This window comes from Protomyctophum bolini (assembly GCF_963924005.1).
Source record: "Protomyctophum bolini genome assembly, chromosome: 1".
NCBI lineage: Eukaryota > Metazoa > Chordata > Actinopteri > Myctophiformes > Myctophidae > Protomyctophum > Protomyctophum bolini.
Window position 1 is genome coordinate 37,503,105 of NC_137862.1, and position 17,155 is coordinate 37,520,259.

Consider the following 17,155-nt stretch of genomic DNA (forward strand, 5'->3'; position numbering starts at 1 on the left):
ATCTTATGCTAACACAATCAATACAGCATTTCTGGCAGTTAATGAACGAAATCACAATCAAAATGATAAAACTTCAGTTAAAGTCTGCATGTTGTACATGGCAAAGATATCAAAGCAGTTCTCTGAAAGCAATATTTGAGGATGGAGGGAGAAGATAAAAAAATGACTACATCAGCCAAGGATCAGCCGAGGTTAGAAGGTTTGGGGATTAAACAAGAGAGGCAAGGTTGAGATGATTTGAACCTGTGCAAAGAAGGAATAAGGGGTATATTGGGAGAAGGATGCTAAAGATAGAGCTGCCAGGGAAGAGGAGAAGAGGAGGTTTATGGATGAGGTGAGAGAGGACGTTCAGATGGCTGACGTGACGGAGTAAGATGCCGGAAACAGAAGCAGATGGAAACAAATGATCCGCTGTGGTGACCCTGATGGGAATTTGCCTAAAGAAGAGGATACACTGTCTCACAAAGAAATGAATAAAACATAAAACCATAGGACCTATCTATACTTCCCTGCCAGGAATATGAGATCAGCAATGAACTGCACTGTGGGGGGTTCAGTCTGGCCCAATAATCACTGATTATGTAGCTGTGTGATGTTTTGTGGCGTGATGTGCGTGTGTGTGTGTGTGTGTGTGTGTGTGTGTGTGTGTGTGTGTGTGTGTGTGTGTGTGTGTGTGTGTTCTGCACTGCATACCTCATGTTGAGGAAACACCGGGGGGTGGTTGTTCTCATCTTGCACTGTCACAACGAGGGTACAGGAGCTGTTCAAACCTGACAGTGACATCACCACAGCATCCATGAGTCATGTGGGTCGAACAGTACGTTACACAAGAACGCATATACAACGTGCGCCAGCTAGTACCTCATACTGGATCTATCATCCCTATTATCCCTGAATCACAGAGTACAAGCATCATCTGTTCAGTTAGAAGACACCCCATGCACCCTATAGAGCGTCGCAGTCCCGCCCCTCGTATTTCTTCTTTGTAATTATTTGTTTGGTCCAAAATATTGTGTTTGTTGTCATGATTTGTCACGACAAGAGTTGGCTTTGTACGACGCTTATAAGGTCTTTAAATAAATACGTTTTGAAATGTCTATGAGAAAAATGCATTGGAAACTATTTCCTGGGCCTGGCGTCGTCATGAAAGGGGGCGGGACTGCGACGCTCTATATAGCCTCATTTACAACTATCGTGACTTGGCTGTAAAACGAAGGCATATATCATTGTTGATATTCTCTCTGATCTACTGTCAGGTGGTACAGTATATATTTTTATGAATATCGAATCATGAATAAACATGGGATGGTTGGTTAAAGTAGAAATGAAGGTGAAACGGTACACAGTAAAATCCTTAGTAATTTGACTCTGAAGAGTGTACAAATGCAACCATTTACTGTGTGCATAATGACTGAGGCCATATTATCTCCGTGGATGAGGAGGCCCTGCACCGTTACCTTTAGCATCCTCAGCGGTGATGGTGAGGGTGTACTGTGGTGCGGTGCCCTCCATGCTGTCTGCTTGGACAGAGATCACTCCTGAGTCACGGTCCACCCTGAAGAGAGCGCGGGGACTTTCAGGGATCTGACCCACTAAACGGTAGAAGATGCGCACGTTATCTGTCTTGGGGTCGTCATTGTCTGCTGCCTGCACTGTAAGGATCTCTGTCCCTGTGGGAAACATTATGCCAGTGAGTCAAAGCAAAGACCGCCAACAGGCAGAATATCTAAAGGCAGGAAGCAAAAGCAGCTTGTGACGCAGCTGTCTGTGACAAATTGTCACTGACGGGTGGACACCTTAGGTCCAAAACCGTTACTTTTCAGGAAATGGGGGAAAATGGATCCAAATGGATCCAATGCAGTTATTATTAAGTCAAAAGCTCTTGTTAACACTTTTCATTGGTGAAATATTTATAAACCCCACACAGACACACTTAACCACATTCATTTTTACTTTCAAAATCCTCCAGAAATAGCACAAATAGCAGATCTACAGACGTAGTGAGTTTGTAGACCTGCTACATCTGCTGTAACCCCTGTTCACAGGGGCAGATTCTTTTTGCTACTTTTGTGTGACACACTACCATGACAAGTAGGGCATTAACCATTTAGACCTGATACTGATTCTAAAAACGCCTTCTAAATATTGACCTACATTTCCGGATTCATGTTTTTTTTTATTATGTCAAAAACATGAGAACCAGATTCATGGTTCAGCATTTCCGATATAACCGTATATATAGGTCTAAATGGTTTGAAAAAAATAAAAAATTGTTGAAATATGGAGATACAAGGTGTCTGCCGGATAGCAACAAAACCAGGACCAGGGGATGAACATTACACTACTGACTACTGTTCACTTGTAAAGCTCACGCTCTTATTTCATTGTGATTCACAGATTGTTATTGTGCAATTATTTCCTAACAATCAAATAAAAAGCATAAACAAAAGGCTTTCACACACTGACCTGAACATATCAAAATATAGCCTGTGCTTTTTAAGAGTACAATGTCCTGGCTAAACCCCAATCATCTGTCATGGGTGACCCATCTATCTGGTGCACAAAGCCCTCCCTGTCTGCTCACTCTGAACATTCATCATGCTGCCTGCTATGCTATCATTACTTCTATGAAGGAATAATCCTATTACACTGTGAATACGACCGACCGACAGACAGACAGACAGACAGACAGACTGACAGACAGACAGACCGACAGACAGACAGACAGACAGACAGACAGACAGACAGACAGACAGACAGACAGACAGACAGACAGACAGACAGACAGATTTGTTCAGTTACCCCTGGCGGCTAGTTCTTTGACCACAGTGTGGTATTGGGCCTGTGGGAAGGTAGGTCTATTGTCGTTGGCGTCGCCGACCATTACTCTCAGCTCCACTGGCTTGGCGATCTCTCTACCATCAGGCCGCTCCACCACAATGCTGATCTGGAACTGGCAGCAGACACACACACACACACACACACACACACACACACACACACACACACACACACACACACACACACACACACACACACACACACACACACACACACACACACACACACACACACACACACACACACACACACACACACACAGTTAGTTAATACTATTAGTACAGACATGACAAGCATGATATGAACGGGTCCCTCTGAGACACTGTGTGTGGATGCTTCGATATGTGAAGCGAAAGCTGTGTCCATGTACTGGGCAGTACGTTGGATTTGTTTCCTGTGGGGGTTGGCCTCTGCCAGGGCTGTGCATTGTCACCTATCCTGTTTGTGATATTAATGGACAGGATCTTGAGAGGCAATCGTGAGGGAGAGGGTATACGGTTTGAGGAGTTAAGGATTGCTTCACTGCTTTTTGCAGATGATGTGGTCCTGATGGCACCATCGTTCTGAGACCTTCAACTCTCACTGGATTGGTTCGTGGTCGAGTGTGCAGTGGCTGGGATGAGGATTAGCATCTCCAGCTTTGACCAGTAGTTTTCATGGCTTAAACATTGGCCAGCCGCTTTATACAGTATACACAGCTTGTCATGCCGTGTATGCATTTCTGTTTTATTTGTAAAAGTGTTAATACGTAATGTATACCCAGTAAGAAAAAATGCTCAGTGGCCTTGTGGTTAGAGTGTCCGCTCTGTGACTGGGAGGTCGGGGTCCGATTCCCAGCCGGGTCATACCAAAGACTCTGAAAATGGGACCCAGTGCCTCCCTGCTTGGCACTCAGCATCAAGGGTTGGATTGGGGCTGAGTCCCTGCGACATACAGTGTCATGTCCAGGGGGTGTACTTGTACATCAAGCTGCCTCATGCTATATAAACAGGAGATAGGCTCCTGCCCTATGGGCCTCATGGCTCTGCAAGGTTTACTTACTAATCGTATTACTTGAATGCACCTGAATCCGCCAAATACCCAACTACACTTTAAATTGTCCTATTCTATTCGTCTGGTCTCTAAATATTCTACCTGTGGTTGCCAAAGTGTCAATGGATATCTCCTTCTATGCTGACCCTCTCCCTCTGATATCTTATTTGATGAAGAATTATGATTTTACAATCAACACAAAAGTGAAACCCTCATGGAACTTCATTTTGGTAGGCTTGCAAACATGTGCTGTTGTTGTAATTCTGTCAATTCAGCCAGTGTATTTCAGAATAACTTTTAGTTATATCATGAAGGAAATATGAACCTCGTGAAGGCTCAAATCGTAAACAAGGTCATAAAAGAAAAACTACAAGCAATGTTTAAACTTTGATTTATAGTCTTTATCCTAATAAGGATTTCCCTCTCTGCCCAAAGCAAACAAGACTTTATGCACGTTGATTTATGAACCTATACACCCATGACCCATGATTCTTTTCTTCACCATAGTTGAAGGAGAATTGCAGTGACTTTCATTTTTGGCTTATTGCCTTCATCACACTATTTCCTTTTACAAATGTGAAATTTCCCATGGTTCTCATGGTCCTCTTGCTATGATTTAAGACAAGTCAACGTCCCTTTGAGTGAAAGGTAATTTACTGGTGACATCATAAGTCATCAGTAATCACTTCAAACAAAAATGATATTGCCTACCAGCCTAACCATCATCACTCAAGAGCTTCGTCACAATTAATACAAATAGATAAACAAAAGGGGCTGTAGGTGTTATGGACTATAACAACCGATTGATGTAAAATCAATACATCGATGGGTAAATGCTGCGATGGGTTTCAACTGAATGGTTAATGCTAACATTTTAAATAATATATCTCACACAGCTTGCCTTTAATAATTCATTGTTTTAAAAGTATTCCAATGCCTGTTCATTTCAGTGTACTACTGCCATGTGGGCAATAATAAACCACAGCCTCAATATTGGGTAGCGCTTGAGCAGCAGAGAAACTAAGATGTGCAAGAAATTAACACCAATGTTTTCTGGTAAATGGCGGAACTGAAGTGCCACATTTGTGGCTTACACTGCAGTAATTGAGTAAAGACTAGCTGAAATGTTTGCAAAATGATATTGCTATTGACTTGCTGTCAAATATGTGCAAACAACACAAAAATCATAATTCACAGAATAAAAATAGAATTGAGTTAAGAGTCATAATTACGAAGGTATAGTAGTTCAATTACCACAAAATATTTTACTGTGTGGGACAGTTTAATATTTTACAACATTCATTCTCAGATTAAACAGCTTCAGTTATTATTATAAAATAGGGGTCCAGGGATCCTCAGGGTTCCTTGAGGTGGTTCCAAATGGACCCTTACAGGTCTGTGTACAAATGGAACCAAATGGACTCGTTGTATGGGTGTCCTTGAATTATTTAATTTTTTTAAGTTTGAGAACCAAAGTTATAAACCATTAGACTTTTATACGTCTGTGCTGAAGTGTAAAACACATTAGGTTGCAAAAGGTACTGACCTGGTCCTGTGTCTCCCTATCCAGAGGGGCGTTCAGATAGATGACTCCTGGGATGCTGATAGTGAAAAGCATTTCTGGAAACTCCCCCTCTAGACTGTACTCTGCCTGACTACCGCTCCATTTCACCTAGACAAACAACAAAAGGGCATCCACACACGCACGCACGCACGCACACGAGCACACATGCATAGACACACATGCGCGCACACACACCACAGGGACATACAGTACATCCATGTATAACTGCAAAGGTGTATGCCTTCATCTTATAAACAACCCTTGAAGTGGTACGCATCTGGCTTGCAAATATACAATATTTGATCTAAATCTAATAAATAGTACATAGCTCTGGGTCTGCAAAAGGGGACAGCATGATATATAAGTACAAAGTAAAAACCCAGAGTCACTGTCTGTTTACATGATAAAGTCACGGCGAAATGCACTGAGGATGACGAGGAACAGAGAGGACAGCCAAGACTAACTTGTGTGACTGGAGGGATTTTCCACTGGGCTTTTACAACACAGACAGAGAGGCTGTGTGATGGGTGCTGAGAGGGCCCTAGCAGCCACAACCAACAGCACCCAACAAGGAGAGGAGAGGAGTGCGGCCACAGCAGCATGCACACACACAGTGGTGGCTTTTATTGTTTTTTATTTTACTTAAGTAAAAGTAGCAGTAGCACAATGTAGAAATACTAAAGTAGCCTACCAAAAGTAAAACCACTCAATATTTCTGAATATCCGATGTAGGCCTATGTATTATTTTCACCCAGTGTCAATTGTCTACAGTAATCCTGGGCGCTACACTCCCTCTGCTAACCTGGGAAGAGACTACATCTCAGACTGATCGATCTCATGTTTCCGTGATATTCCGCCAATGCATGAAGAGTCCAAGCTGCTTCTTTTCACCTGATGGGGGGGGGGGGGTCCCCGGTTAGACGTAGCGCGTGGAAGGAACACGTTATTCCAACCAGTTCCTTTCCCCTCCAACAGGTGCCCCGGTTGTCCAGGGGGAGGCGTTTAGAAACCATGATTACTGTGAGGGGATTACCCTAGGGGACACAGGGAGAACATGCAAAAAGGCCATTTTGCCAACCCCACCTATGGGCACTGATGACACAGAGGAGAGACACCCCCCCCAGCACCCACAGCGTCCCAGTGGGAATCGAATCCAGACCTTCTAGCTGTGAGGTGACAGCCTACCAATCTAAATCTGCAATAATTGTTGATGATTAAAAAGTAATTAGCCTCTGAGGTGTAGTGGAGTAGAAAAAATAAAAATAAAGGATCATACTCAAGTAACATTTAACCTCACGATTGTACCTACAGTACTTGAGTGCTTGTCACTTAATATTATAAAGTGATACTTTTCTAAAATGCTACAGTGATGGTATGACGACTGCACACCCGGGCATGTGTATCGCCTCAACTCCCCTGTCTGTCACACGCTCTGCTCCTGTGCTTTAGAGAGGACTGCTTAGACTCTGTGAACCTGTGTATATACACCGAGCCACTTCACTACAGCTGGCCGTCTCTTAATGTTATGGTGTGTTTTCTAGACCTCAGAAACGTAATGACACGTGTGTGTGTGTGTGTGTGTGTGTGAGCGTGTGTGTGTGTGTGTGTGTGTGTGTGTGTGTGTGTGTGTGTGTGGGGGGGGGGGGTGATGATCAATGACTATTTCTATAAATAGTTACTGTATACGATTCAATTGCGATGAGGTCATGTGTTTTGGTTCTGTCTGTTGTATCTAATGTCTTGCAGAGAGGACGTTCTGTGTGAAGGACAGCTTGATGCTGTGCTGAATGTACACGGTGCTCAGTGCATTTGATGAGCAAAGTTGAAGTTGAATATACGCAGCGGGGGACAAAGTACTCAACCCCAGTACTTGAGTCAAAGATGCAAGTGAAAGCTGCTCAGTTAATGTACAGGAGTAGGTTACTTGCTTTTAAAGATACTATACACATGTATACAAAAGTACATATGTGTCTTTGGAATGTAGTGGAGTGAAAGTATCAAAAGATACAAATACTCAAGTAAAGTATAGATCGCTCAAACAGTACTCAAGTAAATGTACCTCTTAACTGTCCACCACTGAATATACTGTAATGCAAATGGCAGAACCTTCTGAATAAATGATCCATATACTTACTACAGGGTATACCGTATGTAGACATGACTGATCCCCTTATCTGACACAGTAGGAGGGATAATGTGTGTTTTTGAGTCGGTCCCCCCTCCCACATAAAGCGCTTGTGCGGTTATACAGCGTTGGCGAAACCAGGCTTCCACCATGTCATTTTCCCTAATTCCTATTGTGTGTGATTCACATTCCTGGATGAGCAATGCTGGAGCTGTGCATAATGCAACAATTTTAATGATTGATATTGATCAAAAAGCATGGTTGGGCAATCCGTTCAGTCAAAGCTCTTCACACGCACACGCATTGCAATAAAGGCAGAATAATTTAAAAAATGTCTTTGCTCATCATGTTAATGCCAATGTTGAAATGATCATTTGATATAAGGCTGATGAATTAATCAGGACCTAGAATACAGAAGAGTGCGTGCTTCTGAGCACAGATCGCCGGGGTGCGTACACAGAGACCTGTTATAATGCAACCATGAGGCCCAACTGTATCACAAGGGGTCCATGAGGTTTGGACAAAATCTTGAGGAGTATAAAAAATGTCTCATGGTGGCACTATAATGCTGATGTGAAAGATTTGGGTTGGCGGCTCTTCCTCTGCCTCCCTGGAGTGTGCCTGCAAAGACAGACAGACTCACAGGAATCCCTCCATTTAGGCCGTTCTGACCTGCCCCGGATAATAAAGAATTGCACCTGTGCAAACTGAGCGGTGCAGTGTGTGTGTGTGTGTGTGTGTGTGTGTGTGTGTGTTTAGGCTTCTCAACAGTGCCACTTTAGGTCAAACATCGGTATTGCTGTTCACACTCCAAACATACATGGACACACGCGGCCAGTCATTGGAACCGCTCAAAAATGGTATATTCCTACAGATGAATGAATGTGTGTTCTTGCGTGGGTTGCTTCTAAAAGAGATGGAGGCGGAGGGTGAGTGGACTGTAGAGGAGGAAAGAGATGGAGGCGGAGGGTGAGTGGACTGTAGAGGAGGAGAGAGAAGAGGAGGTGGTGAGGGAGAGATGGAGGCGGAGGGTGAGTGTACAGTAGAGGAGGAGAGAGAAGAGGAGGTGGTGAGGGAGAGATGGAGGCGGAGGCTGAGTGTACTGTACAGGAGGAGAGAGAAGAGGAGGTGGTGAGGGAGAGATGGAGGCGGAGGCTGAGTGTACTGTACAGGAGGAGAGAGAAGAGGAGGTGGTGAGGGAGAGATGGAGGCGGAGGCTGAGTGTACTGTAGAGGAGGAGAGAGAAGAGGAGGTGGTGAGGGAGAGTGGACTGTAGAGGAGGAGAGAGAAGAGGTGGTGGTGAGGGAGAGATGGAGGCGGAGGGTGAGTGTACTGTAGAGGAGGAGAGAGAAGAGGAGGTGGTGAGGGAGAGATGGAGGCGGAGGCTGAGTGTACTGTACAGGAGGAGAGAGAAGAGGAGGTGGTGAGGGAGAGATGGAGGCGGAGGCTGAGTGTACTGTACAGGAGGAGAGAGAAGAGGAGGTGGTGAGGGAGAGATGGAGGCGGAGGCTGAGTGTACTGTAGAGGAGGAGAGAGAAGAGGAGGTGGTGAGGGAGAGATGGAGGCGGAGGGTGAGTGGACTGTAGAGGAGGAGAGAGAAGAGGTGGTGGTGAGGGAGAGATGGAGGCGGAGGCTGAGTGTACTGTAGAGGAGGAGAGAGAAGAGGAGGTGGTGAGGGAGAGATGGAGGCGGAGGCTGAGTGTACTGTAGAGGAGGAGAGAGAAGAGGAGGTGGTGAGGGAGGCATATTGGCCACAGAGATTCTCAGATATTCTTACTGCTCTTTATTTGGAGCCAGAATCGTCTCTAAAAGCCAAATGTCCTCTGTCCACAGTTTTCTGTCTTGAACAAATGAAGCTAATAATGTTGCCAAGCTTAGCTTGATTTAATTTACTCAGAAACAGTACATCTATTATTGCTGCTGAGATGGATCTGTTTCTGCTACTACAAAACCTCTTAGAGCATTAGTGGTTATTTATACTTTTGCAGGGACTTGATGCTGCTATGACGTAGAACTGTAGAAAGAAAGCAAACAGCAGAAACAGATAAAAATACAGCAATACGTCATATGGTTAAAGACTGCAAAAAGTCAGTAGAATCGCAGCAAAGCTGGCAACTATACAATGTCCCTTTTATTCTCTTACAGCTGGCCTCCAGAAACCAATATTGAAAGTAGACGAGAACTGAAAAGGTAATGCATAACACCTTGAATATAGCACAATGAGTGATGATGGCGCCTAAAATGACTCAGTCCTGCAGAGAGCAGTGATGAACAGCATCAATAATGCAACATTTGGTCAGCAGGATGACCCAACTGACACTAAAAATAGTAACTGGCAATATGATGCTACTTTGCTAAACTGTGGTTATTGGCAAAGTGCTTGGTTTATGGTAACATGATATGTTTGAAGCAGCAATTCCAATATACCGTAGTCGACACTCAAAGGCCTATATGCTTTATCTCGGGCCGAATACAAAGACAAGAAGGCCTAAACAACGTAATGTAAAGGGACGTTAGAATTTGACGCTTCGCTGTTTCAGAGAAGAGCCTTTCTTACCTGTGAGATGGGGATGGGGTAAGGGCCTGGTAGGTTCTCCTGTAGTCGCACAGGGTCAGGTGATGCCCAGGTGTTTCCAGTGACTTCGACAGTAACAATGCCTGTAGAAAAGAAGGCATTAGCCTTCCCAGCCATGTCCTTCACCATCACTGACAGCTTGTAGCGACCACACATCTCTGGGTCCAGAGCAGAAGCTCCTAATGGAAACAAGAAATAATGAAAGGAGTAAAGGACACATCAATTGTTGGATCTCTGTTAATAAGAGGCAGTCAAAAAGTCAACATAGCCTAAGCGATGCTATATAATTTAAAGTTCCGAAATATTATCTATGTCTTTTTGTAGTCTTATACTATGTGTGACGGCCCTGCCCCCTCTGCCTCACTGTAGGCTAGCCGGCAGCCTCTGTGATGGCAGAGTGGAGCAGGCCGTCAGCCCAATTGTGCTCACCTGAGGTGGGTGGAGCTTAGGGCAGTATATAGGGAGCTCTCCTGGCTCCAGCTGACTCTCTCTCTGTCCTCCCTGCAAGCAGGACCTACTATGGGTTGCCACCTGGCTCAAGGGCCTAACCACCTTAAGTTATGTTTTGTATCAACTAATACAACACGCACCCACCACTCTCCACACATCCATACACTGCAGACATTACTGATAACTGATATCCTCACATCCCACACTTTATTTACACATTATTTTCTATTCTTAATTTACCTTACTATAATAAATATCATTACAAAACGTTTATGCTCTTGTGTGGACTCCCTGTTGCCTGCAGCAGAACAACGTCAATAAAAGGATCTTCACTGTAGCTGAGGTTCGAAAAGAGAGAGCAAGTGGGTTGAATCAGAAAAGTGAGTGTGAAAGTCATGTAGCTCTTGCCAAGTTGTAACTAAGGGCAGTACTAGAAATACTCCAGAAATAGCTCAGCATGCAAGACGTAGGCCAAGGTTGTGTGTGTGTGTGTGTGTGTGTGTGTGTGTGTGTGTGTGTGTGTGTGTGTGTGTGTGTGCGTGTTTGTGCGCGTGTGCGTGTGTGTGTGCGTGCATGCGTGCGTGCACAAATGAATCAAACCAGTTCAAATGAAGCTTCAGGCTTTTTGGAAGCATGCTAAAGAAAAACAGTACCAAACAAGTTATTCACTTGAACCCCAGCATTCTCATTCTGAGGAGAACATTTACCAAAAATAGCAGATCTTCAAGCTCAAAATGCGCCGCAAATGAGAGGAGAGGTCGCACAGCTCGTAGTCACGATGCAAAAAGACTATTTTATTGAAAGACCAACGTTTCAGCAAACAATATGCCTTCTTCTATATGTACGGCATATACTGCAGTGCTATACTGCTATATTTAAATAAAACCACCTGTACGTGTCAAAAGACAATCGCAGTCAATCTCTAAATGCAAAATACTTAGCCTATATATAGGCTACTTACTTAAATAACATTTCTTAGATATCTTGTTCATTATGGTTTTATTACTTGCAGAACCATCACCTCTCTGAGATCAAACAGTATACACACAAGTTCTACTTGACCACATGACTGTGTAAATCCTGGCCTTACTGTATACTTCTGAAATCCTACATCATAGTATCGCCAAGACCTACTGCTAACAGCTCACCTGCCACCCTAAGCCCCATGCATGCCACTTGGACAAAAACCAGGGTCTGGTCAGATATGATGTGTCCAAGTTTGTCCATCAGTAGATGTATTGTTAACCTAGGCTTTTAAAATGCTCTGCTTTGTCAATGAGTGTCTACATGGACTGGCTCCTCCTCCAGTTTTATTTTATAATCAGGAAGAGAGACACTGGACATGGCACTATAATGCAGAGTTCACACAACAGAGGGGACTGTGAGGTCCATCATAGGCAGACAACTTTGAATAGCTTCCCAGTCACTCTAAGGGAAATCCCAACCCTGGCCTGTATACCACAACCTTTAAACCACAAGTAAGTAAGTAAGTAAGTAAGTAAGCCTTGCCTTGTTTCTGTAGCGTGAGGAAGCTTGATGTACAAGTACACCCCTGGCCCCTGGACATGATGCTAGTATGCTGCAGGGACTTACCACCAATCAAACCCTAAGGGTCCAAGGGAGGCACTGGGTCCCATTTTTCACAGTCTTTGGTATGGCCCGGCCGGGGATCGAACCCCAACCTCCCAGTCTCAAGGCAGACACTCTAACCACAAGGCCACTGAGCTGGTAAAAACTAAAGCAATGGTTAAAAATGTCTCGAACATGTGATCATCGATATCATTTTATATATATATATATATAATTATGTCAAAATAGGCTTTGGATTTCCAATGGTTAGATATTAGACTATATATTCTTAAAGGCTTAAATTGGGTATGGTATTTTGAAAATGTATTTGTCATGGTTTGAGTCTCCCCCTGTCCACTTTGGCCACTCCCTCATCCCATTCCACACTTCAGTCCCAGTTACACACCTGGTTCCACTCTCATCAGCCCAGCCCTTTACAAACCTGTGAACACTACTGCAATCAACCCACCACCTATAAGACTGGACTCATTGCACACACACCTTGTCGGATCATACATTCATGTCATGTTGTTGTACCTGGGAGTTCTTGCCTTGTTCCTGGACTATGCTTTGAAGCTTCTGGTAATTTTCTTGTACCTCTTTGTTTTTGTATTTTTGGACTGCCTAGTTTCTGCCAGTAGTTAACCTTGTATAAGTTTGCCTTTCTCTGCATTATTTAATAAATCCTTTGATTAGACTGGTCGTGACTCTGCACTTGGGTTCAGTTGGCCTACATTTTTGCCACCGTGACAGTATTAGGCAGCTGTATACTATGCTGTATTTTCAACATGAGATCATGTTCAATTGATTGAATTATTGTACTGAATGTTCATTAACGTGTCCCCGAAAATAAACAAAGTAAAGTAAATCACAGGCCATAGGCGCATCGATGCTCAAATCCGCATGAAACTTGGCATTTGCGCTACGCTGCATGCTAACACTACTCAGGGGTCTGGGATCAGAATGGTCACACCAGGGACCATGTGTCTCTCAAAATCGAGTTTCCTCAAAACATCTCATGTGATGCCTAATAATGAAGTCCAGAAAAAACTGCCATCACAAATGTGACGAGGACAGCACATTTGGGCACATTTGGGCAAGTGGCTATATGGCCGAATTTAGCCTAAGGATTGTTTTCTTGTGCAAAACGAATGCTTGGAATGGATTCAGAATCATGAAAACCCCGTAGTTTGTCTCATGCTACTTAGCATAATGACATTTAGAAGATTTTGCCTTTATAGATTGTTAATGGTGGCCATATGGATTTGGCCACTGTGGCGACCCTGAAGGTTGCTGGCTCGAGCGCCCTAGCTAAATCATTCGGGCATGCCCTGGGCTACATCTGTGCAAAAGTTGGCGCTTTTAGACGAATTAGCAGAAAATCACCCTTATCTGTTCCTAAGCTCCTCCACTATTAGAGGAGGCTTTACTGTATAGGCCTATGCTTGTAAACAATAGAGTTCGGGACTCACCGTCCTCAGTGAGGGACACATCTCCAGTGACAGAGTTGATGAAGAACATGTGACTGGAGGGAATGCGGGGTGTCTGCTCCATCAGGCTGAAACGCAGCTCGGCATGGGCTGTGTTACGATCATCGCGGTCCAATGCCTCCACCTGCATGAATGGGATCCCTAACGAGCACATGTTCAGTTGAAAATGTAACTGCCAGTGAATTGCACTGTACAATGAGTGAGACTTAATTTAACTTGGTTGTATAAAACAGTTTTCAATGGTCTGGAAGCCTCTCTGTAAAAGGTTCAATTGTAGGCTATATAATTTGTTTGTTTATGCAGAGTTTAGGTGAGTTTACCAGGGTGGACTTTTTCCACTCCACTGGACTTTTCCAGCATTTATAAATTATCACTACAAATGATTACATAAATGCAGTTTTTTCCACATTAATTGAATATTCAGCATTTAAAATTATCTGTTTTTGGCAGCAGATTTCGATTTTAGTCATAACATTTTAGTCGACTAAATCTACAGTTGATTTAGTCGACTTAAATGTATTTTGGCGGGCCTTGATGCCGTCGTCATGACGTTGTCAGCTTGTATATCGTCTATTTTCAGCATGCAACTAATTGTAAAATGACTTACTGGATCTCTTGTCCCTAGTCCCTTCCTAACATTTTAGTCTAGTTTTCATTTGTTGTCAATATTAGTCATAGTTTTAGTCATCATAGCTCAGTTTTCATTTGGTTTGTCAGTGGAAAAAGTCGACGAACATCTTCCGTCTTAGTTTTAGTCGACGAAATCAACACTGATTCAGGGTGTAAGAATCAGAGCTTTACCTTTGAGCAACCCCAGCTGTACACTTCCTCTCATGCTCTCCTCTGTGAAGGTGGGCACATTGTCGTTCTTGTCAATCACACACACTTCTACGTTGAAGCTCTGACGCTGCATTGATGCTCTAAATGACACCTGCAGTGCACACACGTAAAACACAATTAATATTTCACAGTTTAGGAATAAGCAGTAGCCTACTTCCATATCGCTGCTGTCAGGCAGAAAAAGCGCCACATTTCAACTTTTAATGTTTTTTTTAATTAATGCCCTACTTCGTTGTACAAGAGTCATGCAAAAGTGGGGGAAAAAAGAGCAATCAGCACATGGGGAGCATTATTTGTTCAGCGCCTTGCTCAAGGACACTAACTCTGGGGGAGCCCGGGATCAAACCGGGAAACAGTTTCCATCCAGCTACTCTACCGGCCACTCTACCCCTGAGCACTGCGACTGAGAACATAATGTGATGAATAGCCTATACAAACTTACAAAGCAATGTCTGTCGGACTTATGTTAGTTGATTGTTTTTGTCTGATTTACCTGTAGAGAGTAAGATGGTTGCTTCTCTCTGTCCAGTGGTGTCAGAGCGTACAGGAATCCTGCATCCACACCAAATATCCCCTCATCATCACCGGCAACCACCAGGTCACTGTAATTGGCTGGGAGGCTCTGGAGCTGTGTGGAGCAGATTACAATTTGTCCAATCAAAATGAGACAACAAGTGCACTTCTCATAATTCAGCAGGTCGCTCAGCCTAAAAATATATATAATTATGCACATATAAATATGTACAAAAGGCCTTTGGTCAAAATGCTTATTTTGTTTTAGCTCATGATGATAAGGAGTAGAAGAACTGAGTTTTTACAATAGATAAGAGATAAAAGGCAGGTTAATATGTCATTTAGGCCAAATCATAAGTTATAATAGGTATGTTACAGTACGATTGAAGAACGGAGTGCTCATTTTCTGCTTTCTTTGAGTTCACCTCCTTTTTAGGAATATATAATAACCGTCCATTGCCTGTCTGCAACTGTTTTCACTGATTTGTTTGTTGATTTGCTGCATTTCAAGTTTTCAATAATATTTCTTGATCTCCCATGTTGATCTTTAACTGATTTTATTTGTTGATCTACTGTATGTTTATATTATCTCTTTAGCTCATTTTAAATCATTGAGTCAACATCATTGTAAATGTCAACCCTCAAAGTTAAAAATATTGTTAATTGGGCATATAGGGTTTGCTTTTATGAAGGAAACCATCTCAATGAGACCATTATGACGTAAATTTTCCCTTCATTGAACATTGAACTAAAGACAAACATTAGACCTGGATATAGGAGGGGCTAGCGCCCTTCAAAAACTGTAATACAATCTCAAAAGTGAGTAACTGAATCCAGCATGAAACAACAATCACGAGGGCTACTCTCCATTTTCTTTAGAGTTTAGACTAGTCGCTCTCAAATTTGAATGGATAAGATCAGGGCCCAAAATCTGGAATGTGTTCTTCGTAGCACACCATCTGACCACTTTACACAGAAACCAACAGAGTGGGTTTGCTGTGTTCATTGTCATAGCATGTCTTTTAATGGTCAATCAATTCGATTCTGGCTTGGATCAATGGAACTCAAGAAGTATACTTTAAGAGTTAACATAATGAAAACACATAATGAAAAGTTGCATTTTGCATTTTGCATTTTGCATTTTGCACATGTGATGAGGTCAGCACATTTGGGCAAATTGCTATGGCTGTTTTTAGCCCAACAAGTGTTTTTTGTGCAAAACGAATGCTTGGAATGGATTCAGAATCATGAAAACCCCCTAGTTTGACACGTCACATGCCATGCATGATGACATTTTGAATGTTTTGCCATTTCTAGCATAAAACTATTAACGTAGATCTAGGTCAAATGGTCCTTTATAGTGGTTTATGATAGCTCGCGGTCGTAATGCTATATACATTATTTTATTAATAGCTGGCAGTGAATACAAATATTACAAATATTAACATATCATTAAAATCCTAGTTTGTGAATTATTTGGGGGCCCGCTTTCACAGATTGAGAAACACTAGATTTTTTCCCTATAGGTTAGATTTATTGGTTTATTTCCTTTGCCCACAGTATTCATATGTCTAAAAAATACAATATAGACGTGATGCTTTGCAGTGAGGCCAGTCTTGCCTGACATCAAGTACCGTATACAAATGTTTGAATTGCTTAAAAACACATTTGAATTATTTTATTTGGATCTGCACAAGAGGCGTAATACAATAGACCCAAACACTGATCAGAATTAGGTTACACACACACACACACACACACACACACACACACACACACACTAAAAGGCACACTGCTGGCCTGAATGTCTGACGCATGTATTGTGCAGCCTCCAATTATGTAGGCTATAGTGACATGCGCACACACACCAATCATGTACTAGTGACGGCAATAGCATCAGGTTCACAAGTCTTGATGTCAGAGAGCAGAAAATAAATCGCAGGATTTCTAGCACCTTTCTTTTGCATTCCATGTATCTTTCGTTTCAATTGCCTTATCACCAAGGTTCAATTAATTAATAGTGGAAATCTAATTAAATACCAAAGATCTATAGGCTCACAAATTATGTTAAAAGAATGATCAGATATTCTGATTAGATATTCATTTTGAGTATACTGATTAGATATTTATGATACTGTAGATTATCATCTATTGGA

At 42.7% G+C, this 17,155-nt stretch overlaps 1 protein-coding gene across 1 annotated transcript in view; it reads right to left on the reverse strand.

The window, feature by feature from the left end:
• Positions 1-14,559, reverse strand: part of cdh16 (cadherin 16, KSP-cadherin) — a gene marked incomplete at its 5' end in the record, with an annotated part of 35,601 nt that extends 21,042 nt beyond the window's left edge. The window contains 7 exons of the mRNA XM_080768634.1: positions 694-770; positions 1,458-1,670; positions 2,803-2,953; positions 5,420-5,545; positions 10,120-10,316; positions 13,629-13,787; positions 14,448-14,559. Of these exons, the coding sequence (XP_080624760.1) occupies positions 694-770; positions 1,458-1,670; positions 2,803-2,953; positions 5,420-5,545; positions 10,120-10,316; positions 13,629-13,787; positions 14,448-14,559 (1,035 nt within the window). The remainder of the gene's footprint in view (positions 1-693; positions 771-1,457; positions 1,671-2,802; positions 2,954-5,419; positions 5,546-10,119; positions 10,317-13,628; positions 13,788-14,447) is intronic.
• Positions 14,560-17,155: the final 2,596 nt, after the last annotated feature.